This window comes from Giraffa tippelskirchi, chromosome 10 (genome assembly GCF_054371585.1).
Source record: "Giraffa tippelskirchi isolate mGirTip1 chromosome 10, T2T-mGirTip1v1.2.pri, whole genome shotgun sequence".
NCBI classification, from domain to species: domain Eukaryota; kingdom Metazoa; phylum Chordata; class Mammalia; order Artiodactyla; family Giraffidae; genus Giraffa; species Giraffa tippelskirchi.
This window is the reverse complement of record NC_137284.1, coordinates 62,647,757-62,663,848: the sequence shown is the minus strand read 5'-3', so window position 1 is coordinate 62,663,848 and position 16,092 is coordinate 62,647,757. Positions and strand designations below refer to the sequence as shown.

The 16,092-nt window shown below is 40.9% G+C and overlaps 1 protein-coding gene across 37 annotated transcripts in view; it reads left to right on the top strand.

The window, feature by feature from the left end:
- ASNS (asparagine synthetase (glutamine-hydrolyzing)) overlaps nt 1-16,092 on the top strand; it is a 164,369-nt gene that overhangs the window by 115,444 nt on the left and 32,833 nt on the right. For 32 of the 37 annotated variants that reach the window (XR_014066098.1, XM_081531588.1, XM_081531566.1 and 29 more), the window contains 4 exons: nt 6,119-6,390; nt 11,832-12,069; nt 15,441-15,626; nt 15,882-15,983. Coding sequence is in view for 36 of the 37 variants with exons in the window: in XM_081531560.1 (XP_081387686.1) it covers nt 6,119-6,390; nt 11,832-12,069; nt 15,441-15,626; nt 15,882-15,983 (798 nt within the window). In the remaining variant the exon portion in view is untranslated. Of the gene's footprint in view, nt 1-857; nt 1,388-5,502; nt 5,941-6,118; nt 6,391-11,831; nt 12,070-15,440; nt 15,627-15,881; nt 15,984-16,092 lie in introns of those variants that run through there. The other 5 variants (XM_081531563.1, XM_081531582.1, XM_081531561.1 and 2 more) reach the window with 5 other exon arrangements.

The following is a 16,092-nucleotide window of genomic DNA, read 5'->3' as shown; positions in this document are numbered from 1 at the left end:
CTTAAAAATTTCAGGATTTGGAAGGACCCCTAGTAGTCTCTCACTTGCTTATTTTAAAGATGGAAATGTAAAGAGGTTATAGAACATATCTAATGATCATATTACTATATAAGTCATAAAATTCAGACTGGAATGGAACTCAGTCCTTTTCCAGAAAGCGTAACGTGTCGACGACCAAATGTAATGAGTAATTGAATCGAATTGAGTACATGTATCCACTGAGCTGGTCCTGGGGCTCAAAAGGTGAAGAAGTCGACACAGCCAATAAGGTGACAATCTGGTTGAGCACCAATACAACCACATAAGACGTCTGTTGATCCCTCACAAGACAAATACACTGAGCCATATGCTCAGAGGAAGGAGAAATGTAACTCTGAGGTAGAAGAACCTAATGAAATCTAACTTGCATTTAATAAAAAGGTGGAGACCCAGCCATCTGCCTCAGTATTTATTAATTTAGCAAATATATGCATATCCACAGCTATGTATCAGATGATCTCTTATAGTAAGCAAGACATAAAGTGCTAAAGATTTGGCAATTAAGGACATGAGGAAGATACTCTGCAGAAGGCATAGTGCAATCAATTATTGATAATTTCTCTAAGAACAAACTAGGTACGAAAGTTTAATGAATTTTAAGAACAGCAGGTAAGGCCAGCCTACGTGTCAGTGGGGTACCTGGCCAGACCTCTGAGGTCATCCTTCAGCAGAGGCACTGACACTTTAAGACGCTGGAAACACAGCCATTCCTCCGCCTCCCTCGCTCCGCATCCTGTCCTGGCCAGGCTACAGCGCCTTCACGCCCCGCGGGCCACGCCCCTGCGCGTTGGTTGGTCTTTCCAGAAGTGATGAAACTTCCCGCAAGCATTACAGGAGCCGGGAGGGTATAAAGGGAGGGGTGAGGGACAGCCCCCACCTTGCAAGCCGCCGCTGGGCCCTTCCGGCCCACCCATCCTACTGGACCCCAGGTAGGCCCGGAAGCCGCGGTTCGCGGCGCCCTTGCAGCGTGCCGCGGGGCCGCCCCGGGAGAGGTAGGAAGATGCGCGACAGCCTGGCCCTACCGCGGGGTGGGCAGACGCGGATCCCGGCACCCCGGGCTGCTGCAGCTCCAGCCAAGCCCCCCGGGGAGGCGGGGCCGATTGTTGCGCACCTGGGAGCCAGCTGGGTGGGAAGACCTCCGCTGTGGTCCGGAAGAGAGGGGTCGCGTGGCCCCCAGAGCCGCGGCCCTGCAGCTCTGGAGCGACGGCGGCGGCGGTTTAAATTGGCTCCTGTAAATTTCATTGTTTTATTATTATTATTATTATATTGCGTCGAAGCCTGCGGAAATTTTTGCATTTCGAGGGTCCTGCCCTGAATGGGCTGGAGGGCGCACGTGGTCCGGGAGCAGGTGGGAGTCGCGGGGCCACGCGTTCCCTAGGAGAAAAAGTCTCCTGGGCTGTCTCACGGCCTCGGATACCCCTTACCTCCGGCTTCCCACCCGGTTTTTCTGAGCTACCCCTCCCCCCATCTCTTGTTGCAAGACTGAACGAGTGACTTGCTGAGCAAATCCTGCCGGAAAGAGATCGGTTTAGGATGACAGGCGGCGTGGTCAGGGAAAAGGCAAAAAACCCCCACAAAAACTGGCATGGCTTTTCTCAATGGTTATCTGTTTTATAGGAACGGCTTCAAATTAAGGTTATTATTTTGAGTGAAGGAAGACGCCCCCCCCCCCCCAGCCTATGGCCTACATTATTTCTTCACCGTCTATAGCCCATGGTGCTTGACAAATAATTTAAAAGCACCAGTAACTCAGCTTTTTCATTGATTGATCGCATTATTGTAAGATTCACTAGAGGTAACTTAGTAGGTCTTGAAGCTGTGCAAGAGTTAGTTGCTGAGATTTTGTACTTCACCATAGCACTTGACTTTAACTATTGGTTTAAGTAATTAAATGTGCTGAAACAACACTCCAATTCGGTAACAATTAGCCACATGTGACTATTGAAAACGGGAAATACTGGCTAATCCGGATTGAGATTTAATAGAGAAAAGCAATGTAAAATATCTTGTCAATATTTTTGTACTGATTTTACATGTTGAAGTAATACTGTTTTCAGTATATTGTGTTACAATATATTTAAAATTTCATTTTTTTCTCTTTTAACGGGGCAACTAGTTTATTCAACATTACATATGTGGCTCACATTTCCATTGGACAGCACTGCTTTAGACTTTTATGAGGAAATATGGAAAATTACTGGGAACAGGTAACAGCAGTGGGAAAAAGCCTTGCCAAGTAGGATGTTTGCAAGTAAGACTGATTCCAATAAAAATAATTGGTGATAGTTTTTATTTGCTTTTCCTACTGAAGAAATGTGTGTTTTGCAATCATTTGTCATCCCTCTTTTCCCTCCAAATGAGTACTTAAGTGTATTGCTATAGCACGATTAATGGGATTCACTATATAGCATTAGGAAGACTTAGGGAAATGATTCACTAATGACCTCATGTGATTTTCAAAGCACTTTCAGAGCCTGTTTTTCACTGGTATAGAGTCAGAGGTAGATGGCTTATTGATAGTCAACTCGCTTAAATCACTCTGAATTTTCCCAGTAAATCTCAAAATAAATCCAAGCATACCTAGTTAGTTGTGCTTTGCAGGTACTGCTTTTTGTTTTTCTTCAAATTGAAGATGTATGGCAAGTCTGCATAGGCACCATGTTTCCCAACAGCATTTGTTCTTCTTGTCTGTCACATTTTGGTAACTTCAAATTTTATTACTGAAATGTGTCATAAATGATCTTTGAAGTTTCTGTTGCAAAAAGCTTGCTACTTGCTGAAGATTCAGATAATGATTAGCGTTTTTTTTAGCAATATTTTTTAACTAGAGTATGTACATTGCTAGGCATCATGCTATTGCACATTTAATAAATAGTGTAAATAAAACTTTTATATGCACTGGGAAACCAAAAAATTCACGTGACTTGCTTTATTACTAGAACCAAACTGATAATGTCTCAAAGGTGTTCCTGTATCTGATTATGGGTATTTGGTCAAATGCCTGGAAGGGTCCATGTAGAACAAGTGATACTTCATTTCCAAGTTGTTTTAATACAGTTTTCCATTAATTTGGTCTGGTCTCATGAAAAGGCCTAACAAGGCTACGGTTCTTTAGGCCTGCAAAGATGAACCATATTGTTTTTCAGAGATACTGCTCTGTTTGTCCCACCTACTTTGGTTCATTTAAATAGGAATGAAATGTCTTCAGAAGATTGTTCCAAGTGATTAATGTAACTTGAATATTTATATACTTTTTGATGCCATTTATCTGGGCATTTGCTACAAACTTGCATTTAAAAAATACCAAAATAGTTTCCAAGAGTTCTAGATTTTTACCTAAGTAAAGTTAACTGTTTGGAGTTGACAGCATCCAAATAAAATGTCTCTTTACTTCACAGTTGAGAACTGAATTTGAATAGAAAAGTAATTAACATTTGTATTTGTATAGGAAGTACTTACTTGCTTCTTGGCCTACAAAGACAAGCCACATTGTTTTTCAGAGATACTGCTGTTTCTCCAGGCTACTTTGCTTTCTCTCTGACCATGGTGGCTTTGAGACAGAAGTGTTTAAGAACATTTTTGTCCTTTAGAACATTTTGATGGTGAATATTTTGTATCTCTGTCAACTTAAAAAAATTTTTTTTGTCATTAAGCTAGGATATCAGGTAATATGCTTTCTCTTCTCTTTTTACAATTTCTTTGATAATATTTGAATAAATCACTTGGCGGTAAGCTAGAAGTAGTGAAATATTTATAATACCTAGGTATGTTAATAAGCTGAGCGCCGAAGAATTGATGCTTTTGAACTGTGGTGTTGGAGAAGACTCTTGAGAGTCCCTTGGACTGCAAGGAAATCCAATCAATCCATCCTAAAAGAGATCAATCCTGGGTGTTCATTGGAAGGTCTGATATTGAAGCTGAAACTCCAATACTTTGGCCACCTCATGTGAAGGGTTGACTCATTGGAAAAGACCCTAATGCTGGGTAGGATTGGGGGCAGGAGGAGAAGGGGACGACAGAGGATGAGATGGTTGGATGGCATAACTGACTCGATGGACATGGGTTTGGGTAGACTCCGGGAGTTGGTGATGGACAGAGAGGCCTGGCGTGCTGCAATTCATGGGGTCGCAAAGAGTCGGACATGACTGAGCGACTGAACTGAACTGAACTGATGTTAATACTACACTTAGGCAGTATGTACGATCATCTTTTCTACCCATTAAATGTCTGTTACGACCAACCTAGACAGCATATTAAAAAGCAGAGACATTACTCTGCCAATAAAAGTCCATCTAGTCAAAGCTATGGTTTTTCCAGTAGTCACGTATGGATGTGAGAGTTGGACTATAAAGAAAGCAGAGTCCCGAAGAATTGATGCTTTTGAACTGTGGTGTTGGAGAAGACTCTTGAGAGTCCCTTGGACTGCAAGGAGATCCAACCAGTCCATCCTAAAGGAAATCAGTCCTGAATATTTATTGGAAGACTGATGCTGAAGCTGAAACTCCAATACTTTGGCCACCTGATGCGAAGAACTGACTAATTTGAAAAGACCCTGATGCTGGGAAAGATTGAAGGTGGGAGGAGAAGGGGATGACAGAGGATGAGATGGTTGGATGGTATCACTGACTCAATGGACATGAGTTGGAGTAAGCTCTGGGAGTTGGTAACGGACAGGGAAGCCTGGCATACTGCAGTCCATGGAGTCACAAAGAGTCAGACACGACTGAGCAACTAAACTGAACTGAACAGGTAAAGAGATGCATTTAGGGGACTTGCCTGGCAGTTCCTGGCAGTTAAGACTCCCAGATTGACTGCACAGGGTGTGGGTTTGATCTCTGGTTTTAGTTGTTGTTCAGTTGTTCAGTCCTGTCCAACTCTTGGTGACCCCATGGACTGCAGCACACCAGGCTTCCTGGTCCTTCAGTGTCTCCTGGAGTTTGCTCAGACTCATGTCCATTGAGTTGATGATGCCATTCAACCATCTCATCCTCTGTTGCCCTCTTCGCCTGTTGTCAAACTTTCCCAGCATCAGGGTCTTTTCCAGTGAGTTGGCTCTTTGCATCAGATGGCCGAAGTGTTAGAGCTTCAGCTTCAGCATCATTCCTTCCAATGAATATTCAGGACTGATTTCCTTTAGGATTGAGTGGTTTGATCTCCTTGCAGTCCAAGGGACTCTCAGGAGTCTTCTCCAGCACCACAATTCAAAAGCATCAATTCTTCAGCATTCAGCCTTCCTTATGGTCCAACTCTCACTTTTGTACATGCTGCTGCTGCTGCTAAGTTGCTTCAGTCGTGTCCAACTCTGTGGGACCCCATGGACAGCAGCCCACCAGGCTCCTCCATCCACAGGATTCTCCAGGCAAGAATACCGCAGTGGGTTGCCATTACTAGAAAAACCATAGCTTTGATTATATGGACATTTGTCAGCAAACTGATGTTTCTCCTTTTTAATATGCTTTCTAGCTTTGTCAGCTATTCTTCAAAGGAACAAGCATCTCTTAATTTCATGGCTGCAGTCTGCAGTGGGGGAACCAAGATCCTACATGCCCGTGGCGCAGCGAAAAAAATTGAATAAAAAATAAAAGAAAGAGAGATGCATTTATTCTCAAGACCTAAGAGGCGATCGTAGTATGCTGGAGCATCTCTTGGACTTTTCAGAGCTTTTGGGATTCTGGGATGAAGAGAGTAGACTAGGATCTCTGGGTGGGCTGGAGCCAGTCTGCATGTGTATCCATGTCTTGAGTGTAAACCTAGGATAGAAAACAGAATGTGGCCTGAACACTGCTAGCTCTAGCTGACCAAATCATAATGTCAGAGGGAAGCAGGGTTTGACTAAGGGCTAAACTGCTGTATATTAATAGCCGGCTGGATGTAAAGGTCATTCATCTTTTCTGAATACTTGTAAGTAAATTAAATCATTCTCTTACCCTCTGTGCCTGCCAACCTCCTGGTAAATAGCTGTGGGTAAAGTAACATATTTCACTGTTTGAAGTGGCTTGTGCAAGTTTTGGGAATCGAGATTGAATGCAGACTTGGGTTGGATATTGACTATTTAATTGGTCTGCTTTTATCTCCACAGAGAGCCCAGAGCTCCATTGCACCATGTGTGGCATTTGGGCGCTCTTTGGCAGCGATGACTGCCTTTCTGTTCAGTGTCTGAGTGCTATGAAGATTGCACACAGGGGTCCGGATGCATTCCGTTTTGAAAATGTCAATGGATACACCAATTGCTGCTTTGGATTTCACCGGTTGGCGGTAGTTGACCAGCTGTTTGGAATGCAGCCAATTCGACTGAAGAAATATCCTTACTTGTGGCTCTGTTACAACGGTGAAATCTACAACCACAAGAAGGTAAACAGAATAAAACCAGAAGCTATCTGGATGTGATTAAGCCTCAGAGCTAGTTGGTTATAATAATTTTATTTTGTATGATGTTTTTTACTTTCAACCACTTCCCATGTTGATTTTCGTTTGCTCCAATTATATATAGATAGGGCACAGATGCACAAAGAGGTAGAATGACTTGGTTACCAAAAAATAAATAAAATCAGGATTCCATTTCAGGTTTTTAACTCTAAGAATCTTTTTTTCCCTATTATTAATTTGAATATTAATTATAACCTGTGTTAGGCACCAGGGCTACAGTAATAAATATGAGAGGTAGGTCTGCATACTACTTGAGTTTATTCTATTAAGGAACAGACATAAAAATCATTGTGCATATACTTGTGTTCATGTGCGCTCAGTCATGTCCAACTTTTTGCAACCCCATGGACTGTAGCCTGCCAGGTTCCTCTATCTGTGGAATTTTCCAGGCAGGAATACTGGAGCAGGTTGCCATTTGCTTCTCCAGGAAATTGTCCTGACCCAGGGATTAAACCCAAATCTCACATCTCCTGCATTGGTTGGCGGGTTCTTTACCAGCTGAGCCACTAGAAAAGCCCCATACATATACTAAACTTTATGAAAAATGAATTGGGAGTTGATGGGTATGGGAGATCCAGTTTTAGTACAGGTTTGTCAGAGAAGGCCTCTTGAGGAACTGTCATTTAAAGTCAGACCTAATGGACAAGGATGAACTAGCAGGGCTGGGAAGAGCATTTCATGCAGAGGGAACAGCGTGTGTAGAGCCCTGGGATGTTCATAAGTGAACAAGGGGCAGGTGGGCCAGGTGGGCTTGGGGGGATCGGGCAGGACCAGAGCCAGCAGGACTTGGTAAGACAGTAGGATGTAATTCTAAGAGCAATGAGATTTGAAGATTTTAAGGCAGGGATAGAGTGTAATAGCTTGTGGGTGATCCTGCTGTCGACTAAAAAAATATGCACAACCTAAAAGTTGAGAGTTAGGTTTTATTCTGTGGGAATGTTAGGACAGTATCTCTGGTGACCCCTAGAGAGCCAATCCTGAGGAGGTGAGGGAGGAGCCAGGCTATATAAAAGTTTGCAGCAAGGGACAGGTAATCTGAATATTAAAAGATTACTGTTAAGAGAAAACAAAATCTCTCACATGAAGAGATTTAGGGATCTTCTATGTATGGGAAGATGCAAGTGACCAGGCTTGCTGAAATCATTTCTTTGGTATGCATGTAGCTATCTGGGGCCAATCCTGCTTTCTTTATTGTTCACATACTAATTCCCTGTTTACCATTAGAGATGGCAAAAGTGGCCAATGGCCCACTCACATCCTCCCAGCTCCTCTGCACTTACTGGAGAGGAAGATGATGGCTCCCAAATAGCTGGCTTTATTTCACCTGGGCCCGGAAATTTGCATGTGGAAAAGGCTTGTTTACTGTAGAGCATAAAACAAAAAGCATTTCATTTCAGACTGCCCTTAAAATGCTGTTGCATAATTGTCTTAATCAGAGCCAAGGGACGGACAGGTAGCCAGATGCAGTGGAGTGCAAGAAGGAAGCACTAAAATTGGGACAGCTTTTAATCTGGTGAAGCATACTCTTAGAATGAGTGGTGAGGGTGTGAAAATTCTGACCCAAGGAAGCCACATTTGCTAAGAGCATTGCAGTATGGAATTATTTGGGGTTAGTGTTCCATAAGAAAATTTTGGATCTAAAATTGGCAAGTTATTTTTTGTCGCTTGCCTCCCCAACTCTTAATTTTGAAAATTTCACATTCATAGAAAATAACAGAATATAGAGCACCTGAATTGAATAACTGCTGATGTTTTGCCTTTTTGGCTTTATCTCTCTGTCTGTACCACACAGACCTTCAATTCTGGGCTTAATCACTTTAGAGTATACCTAGGCGGTATAGAATCTGCCTGCTAATGCAGGCGATGAGAGTTCAATCCCTGGGTTAGGAAGATCCCCTGGAGAAGGGAATAGCAACCCACTCCAGTATTCTTCCCTGGGATACCCCACGGACAGAGGAACCTGGTGGACTACAGATCATAGGGTCACAAAAGACTCAGACATGACTGACTGACTAAACATTAACAGCAGCAAATACTGTGGCACTGTAAAATATGTAAACATTTATCTCCTAAGAAGACATTCTTCTACTTTACACCAATACTATTATAAACTCCTGAGAATCCATAATACCCTCTAATATCTAGTTCATAGTAAATTTCACCAGGTGTTCCAAGAACATATTGATATTTATAGCTATGTTTTGGTTTGACTCAGATTTCATTCAAGGTTCATACATTTGGTTGTGATGTTTCTCAGTACTTTTTGAGCCTTCTTGATATATTCCTGTCATTCATGAGTCAGTCAGTCAGTTCAGTCACTTAGTCGTGTCTGACTCTTTGCGACCCCATGGTCTGCCGCACATCAGGCCTCCCTGTCCATCACCAACTCCCAGCGTTTATTCAAACTCATGTCCATTGAGTCGGTGATGTCATCCAACCATCTCATCCTCTCTCGTCTCCTTCTCCTCCCGTCTTCAATCTTTCCCTGCATCAGGGTCTTTTCAAATGAGTCAGTTCTTTGCATCAGGTGGCCAGAGTATTGGAGTTTCAGCTTCAACATCAGTGCTTCCAATGAATATTCAGGATTGATTTCCTTTAGGATGGACTTTCATTCATGAGTAGGGATTTATATTTTAGTCATCCTCTGGTCATGTTTATCTCTGAACAATAGCATTAGCCATTGTTTGTTGTCCACTTAGTTCACTTATAGGAATGCTTCAAGGAAAATGCTTCTTATTTGAAGAATTGTTACAATTATTCAGGGCTTCCCAGGTGGTGCTAGTGGTAAAGAATCCACCTGCCAGTGCAGGAGATGCAAGAGATGTGGATTTGATTCTTGGGTCGGGAAGATCTCCTGGAGTAGGAAATGGCACCCAACTCCAGTATTTTTGCCTGGAAAATTCCATGGGCAGAGGATCCTGACAGGCTACAGTCCATGGGGTTGCACAGTCAGACACAACTGAACAGCTGAGCACATCAGGGGCTATTGCCTGCTACACATACAAGCACACACACACATAGTTAGTTAGCAGCTTCCTTTCTTGTATTTAATTAAGGCCTACTATACACCAGACATCAGTTTCATGGTGCTTGGAAGTGAAATGGAACAGGAAAGGTAAAAATGAACTTTCAAACTAGTGGGAATAGAGGAAGGAAGCAGTTAAAACTTCCTTAGTGGGACGTCCCTGGTGGTCCAGTGTTTAAGACTCCATGCTTCCACTGCAGGGGCTGTGGGTTTGGTCCCTGGTCCAGGAACTAAGATCCCACATACGAGAGGCGTGGCCACAAAATAAAACAATCAAACGAAAACCAAAAAAACTTCCTTTCTAAGCCAAGTTAGTACCGTATTTGTAAGAATGCTAAGTCGTATCGTAGCAGTAGTGGCCTGACTTTCCCCTTAAATGAGATAGGAAATGCCTAGTTTTCCTTGAACAACATAGCTGCTTTTGTGTATTTTGTGAACATATTGTTAACAAGTTAAGTATTTTGAAAACATTTTTCTTCTAAATTAGCGAAGTATATTGTATTTTCAGAAGCAGAGGAGTTCGATGGCTTCTACCCATCATTCAGGTTATCCAATGCAAACAGCTAAAATCTGTCTAAAGAGTAGAATCAACATTTTAGGCTTGTGTGAAAAAATTCTTCAGCATAAGCTTCAAAGTCCCCCTTTTTTTGATAAAAATAGAATTTACTGCAAAATATAGCCAGCAGTGTATTGGGAGTGGATGGAGACCCATCAGAGAGAATATGATTGAAGGCTGGGCAGAGAGAAGGCCCTCTCGCGGTGGGGAGTGCTTCAGAGACCTGCAGCCGGCAAGTCAAATAGCAGTGTGATTTCTGGATGGTGGCAGTATATTGAGGGCTTCAGGAGAGTGGGCAGTGTATATGTGAATCATTAACCAGTAAACTACCTGTGAGCTTTAGGCCAAAGAGACATGGTGATGGGGTGGTCATGGTTGGCAGGTTTGGAAGCTGTTGCTGGCTAAAAGTCATCAAGTGTTGTAGGCTCATTTATCCTGCAGGTACTTAAGCCCAGAAGGGTCAGCAGAAGACCGTTTGCAACCCCTACCTCCTCGTGGCAGAGATCACCACTCACAGTCTCTCAGAGCCGGGAGAGGTGACCAAGAAGTGACTTCGTGGTCATTGAAAGTGGCCAGAGCCCATCTTTGGACAGTTCTGAGCTTTTAGGCAAAAGGTTAAGAAATTAAAGAATGAGTGTGGTTGTGAAGCATGCTTTACAGGTCATACAAGCATAGAGACTTCTTAAATTTTTAAAACATGTTTTAAGTGTTCAAATGTACCCAGCATTTCCAGTTGATTTTGTTTATGTGAACCTCTTCTCTATTATCAGCCAAAAATATGAGTAAGTACAAAGAAAGAGGGACACACTGAGAACTTTTCACCCTCACAATTTACCAATGGTAATAGAGAGCCACAGGAGTTTGGGCCTAATGTAATGAAACCCTCTCTACATGTGGTGGATGTGATGGTATCTTTGTTGTTCCCCAGGAGGATGTGGATGAATAAAGCTTCAACATCATCATTTTGTCCGTCCTTGAGAAGTAGCTTTAATGCCTAATGGGGAAGAATTTGATGCTGTAGACTTCCCCAGGGCCAGCAACTTTGTTTTGGACCATTTGTCTCCATCATTGTGATGGAATCATCCATCAGGAAATAGTGTCAAATGTGTTTGTCCTTTTGTTTTCTGTTTTCATAGGAAGTCTGCGAAGCTGAATTGAAAGAACTTCAGCCAAGACTATGTTCCCAAACCAAAATCTCACTGTTGCAGAGGACACATTTTTAGTGTCATGACACCTGGACAATCTATTTACTTAACTTACGTATTTATGTAAATACACATGTATTGGGCTCCCCCGGTGGCTCAGCAATAAAGAATCCTCCTGCCAATGCAGGAGATGCAGGTTTGATCTCTGGGACAGGAAGATCCCCTGGAGAAGGGCATGGCAACCCACTCCAGTATTCTTGCCTTGGAAATCCCATGAACCTGGCGGGCTACAGTCCATGGGGATCACAGAAGAGTTGGACATGACTTAGAGACTAAGCAACAACAACTACACATGTATTACATATATAGTGTATATATAATATCCATTTCCATCCCTCCATATAATACAGAGGTACATTACCTTTGTCTTCTATTTATCAGAATGCACCTAAAGTTTTCATGGACTTAGCTTTATGTTACAATTTGATTCTGAGTTCAAACAAGCTATATTTTGATAATCACATCACTAAGGTACACAAAATTATAGAGCACAAAAATGCTGAAGCAACTTCGCAATAAAAAAAAAAATAAGTGAAAGCACAGGATTCTAACATTTTCATTTTGCTATTATTTCCTTAAGCTGCAACACCATTTTGAATTTGAATACCAGACCAAAGTGGATGGTGAAATAATCCTTCATCTTTATGACAAAGGAGGAATTGAACAAACAGTTTGTATGTTGGATGGGGTATTTGCATTTATTTTACTGGATACTGCCAATAAGAAAGTGTTCTTAGGCAGAGATACCTATGGAGTGAGACCTTTGTTTAAAGCCATGACAGAAGATGGATTTTTGGCCGTGTGTTCAGAAGCTAAAGGTAATGATAGAATTTTTCTGTAGTTTTTCATTATTGTCCCGATTCTGTGTTTTCTTCTAGACCATATTTACAAATCTAATCCAACCCATATATACAAATGGGGCAACCCAATTTTTTACAAGTGACTATGTTAGTCATGGAGTTTCTAGGCCTCCTTTTTTTTTTTAAACCACAGAGATGGAGTCACCTTTTTAACACTTAAAATTCTGTAATCCTTAAAGGATAGATCTGTAGTAAAGTCATATAATTATTGTTGTGCTGATAGGTTCTGCATCTGGTTTGATCTCATATGTGTTTTCAAGTTTTCCTGTGTCACATGGTGACGGTAAGGTTGGCCAGCCCTGCAGTTACTGCACTGTGTTACTGTGCCAGGCTGTCGCACAAAGTCATTTTTATTTAGCACTTTTTAAACAGCTTTATTGGGGTATAATTTACATACCATACAATTCATCCATTTGAAGGGTATAATTTAGTGGTTTTTAATATGTTCATAAGATATCTGCAACCAACACTAGTCAATTTAGAATTTTTTTTTATCATCTCAAAAATAAACCTGGTACTCTTAAGCTGTCATTTCCCATCCCTTTATATTCATTAAGCATTAAACTTCCTGTCCCCGTCTTCTTTCCTCCTTCCCCACCCCCAGTCCCAGCCAACTGCCAGTCTACTTCATTCTATGTGGATTTCCCTATTCTGGCCATTGCATACTAATGGAGTCATATCCTATGTGGTTTGGTTTTTCATTACTGGCTTCTTTCACTTGGCATAATGTTTCCAAGGTTTGTGTATGTTGTAACATGTTATCAGTATTTAATTTTTTTTTATTTACTTACTTTTTATGACCTGAAAATATTCCATTACATGGAATGTAATTCCATCACATTCTGTTCATCAACTGTTTATCCTTTTGTCAGTTGATAGACAATTGGCTTTTATGAATAATGCTTCTCTACGTATTTGGGTACAAGTTTTTGTGTGGTTTCATTTTTCTTAGCTATATACCTAGGAGTGATCACATGATTTACTCTGTATTTATAAATAGCATTAAAAAGAATAAAATACTTGGAATAAATGTAACAAAAGTACAAAACTGTATGCTGAAAACTATAAAACATTGTTGAAAGAAGATGTAAAGAAATTGGAAAGCATCCCATGATCATGGATTGAAAACTTAACCATTGTTAAGTTGGCACAGACTCACCTAATGGATCTACAGATTCAGTATGATCTCTGTCAGTATCCTGGGTGATTACTTTGTAGAAATTGGCAAGCTGACTCTGAAATCCCTAGGGAATTGCAAAGGATTCAGAATAGCCAAAGCAATCTTGAAAAAGAATAAAGTAGGAGGACTCTCCCTTCCTGACTTCAAAATGTACTACAAAGCAAGAGTGATCAGGACAGTATGGTACTGGCAGAAAGATAGACATATAGACCATAGATAAGAGTCCAGAAGTGAATCCATACATCGACTGATTGTCAGTTAGGGTATCAGGACCATTCAATGGACAAAGAATAGTCTTTTCAACAAATGATGCTGGGACAAGTTGACATATATATGCAAAAAAAAAAAGTTAAACCATTACCTCACACCATTTATAAAAATCAAAGTGGATCCAATTCTAAAATTTGATCACTAAGCACTAAAACTATAAAACTCTTAGAAGAAAGCATAAGGGTAAATCTTCATGACCTTTGATTTTGCAAAGACTTCTTTGATATGACACCAAAAGCACAAACAACAAGGGAAAAATAGATAAGTTGGATTTCATCAAAATTAAACATTCTTGTACGTCAAAGGACATCATCAGGAAAGTGAAAACTCAACCCACAGAATGGAAGAAAATACTGGAGCATCATATTTATCATTTTTTGACAATAAAGTTGAGGAAGACATTCATCGTTTATGTCCTAGCTAGACAGCTGCTGCTGCTGCTGCTAAGTCGCTTCAGTCGTGTCCGACTCTGTGACCCCATAGACCGCAGCCCACCAGGCTCCTTCGTCCTTGGGATTCTCCAGGCAAGAGTTCTGGAGTGGGTTGCCATTTCCTTCTCAAATGCATGAAAGTGAAAAGTGAAAGTGAAGTCACTCAGTCGTGTCCGACTCTTTGCGACCCCATGGACTGCAGCTACTCTTTGCGACCCCATGGACTGCAGCCTACCAGGCTCCTCCGTCCATGGGATTTTCCAGGCAAGAGTTCTGGAGTGGGTTGCCATTGCCTTCTCCAGCTAGACAGCAATGACACTAAAATGTGATCTACCTCCTTGTCTGCCTTTTTGCTTCATTGTTTAAATCCTTTCTCACTTGATGTGATCATACGAGAAAGAACAAGTACATACATTATTTACCCAAAGTACTGTTAGGGAAGCTCAGCAAAAAGAACACAAGGGAAAAGTAGACTCCTTACTTCCACTTTGTCTCTGATAACCTTGATACGGGATTATAATCTCACATCCAGCTTACCCTCTGAAATTTCTTGACTTGTAATTTTTTTACATCTTTAACTGCCTTTTTCTAAACAACAGGATCTCATTTAGGGTGCTACAGCAGTTTTCCTTTTTCAGTGCTTCCAGAATAGACTATCTAAAACTCATTTGGTGGTGGTGCTTAAAATCATAATTGCTCCTCAGCTTCCGCAGGGGCTGTGTGCCTCACTTGAGGTCTGCTGGTGGGTGGTAGGATCTGGGTCTCATTTGCTGTTTAAATTCCATACAACACAGTAGATTCCTGGGTTAACAAACTCAAATTGTACATCATAAGTATTCTGTGTAGATAGGCTGTTAATATTTAAATAAAACTTTTTTTTTTAAAGCAAAATCATGGTGATGTCAAGTTGGTTACTTCCTGTGAGAACTTAGGAAATTTAAATTATAACGTTTAACTCACACACAGTATATAATAACTACATAAGGTATATCTGAGTTTAAAGTACCTTAACAGTGGATCATTTTGCTTACTAAAGGACTGAGAACCATAGCTGTTGTTTTAAAAATACCTCAGTGATGACAAGTGACTGCCAGGATATCATAAAATTAAATTTCAAGTCCATCTTTTTGTTTAATAAATGTATCTTGTGTTTGCTTAGTAAAGAAAATAGATATTTTAAAATCAGAAATTCCAGCTAGGGAGAAGAAATTGAACATTGGAGGTTTTCCTATTGCCTTAAATTATTAGAAATCAGTGTAATTTTTCTGTATATCTCTGTACACTATTACCTTTCTAGGAGGGTTTGAGGTAATTATATTTTTCCTATTTTGCTTATGCAATGGACATTGTATTTGTATTAAAAAGAGAAAATAAAGAGGAATTTAGACATGAAAGTTACTATGAAGTATTATCCTTATTTGAATACATTTATCTTTTTGATTTTGTAGGACTTGTTAACTTGAAGCACTCCATGACTCCTTTTTTAAAAGTGGAGCCGTTTTCCCCAGGACATTATGAAGTTTTGGACTTAAAGCCAAATGGCAAAGTGGCATCGGTGGAAATGGTGAAATACCATCACTGTAGAGACGAGCCTCTGCATGCCCTGTATGACAGCATAGAGAAACTCTTCGCAGGTGAGAGAGCAGATGCCTATCCACCTGTTCCCCACCTCTCGGCCCCAAAGGAAAACTGTACTCGCACATCATTGAAATGACATCGGTTTGCAAATTTGTTTCCTTTTTAACTTGGAGATGACACACTGAAATTTGGCCTGGTTCACTGTTGAGAAAATGCCATCATGACAGAGGTGGATGATTGCATACCTGTTTCAATAAATAATTCAGCCCAGAGCTTTCTGCAGCTGTTTCATTTCCTTTATATGTTAATAGGTTTTGAGATAGAAACTGTGAAGAGCAACCTCCGAATTCTTTTTGACAATGCCATTAAGAAACGTTTGATGACGGACAGAAGGATTGGCTGCCTTTTATCAGGTGAAGTCAGCTTAAAAAATCTAATTACATTTCATGCATATGTAATTTGAATGATTTATAACTATCCTGGAGGCTTAGACTATGAAATACTATTGATTCAGTGTTTCCT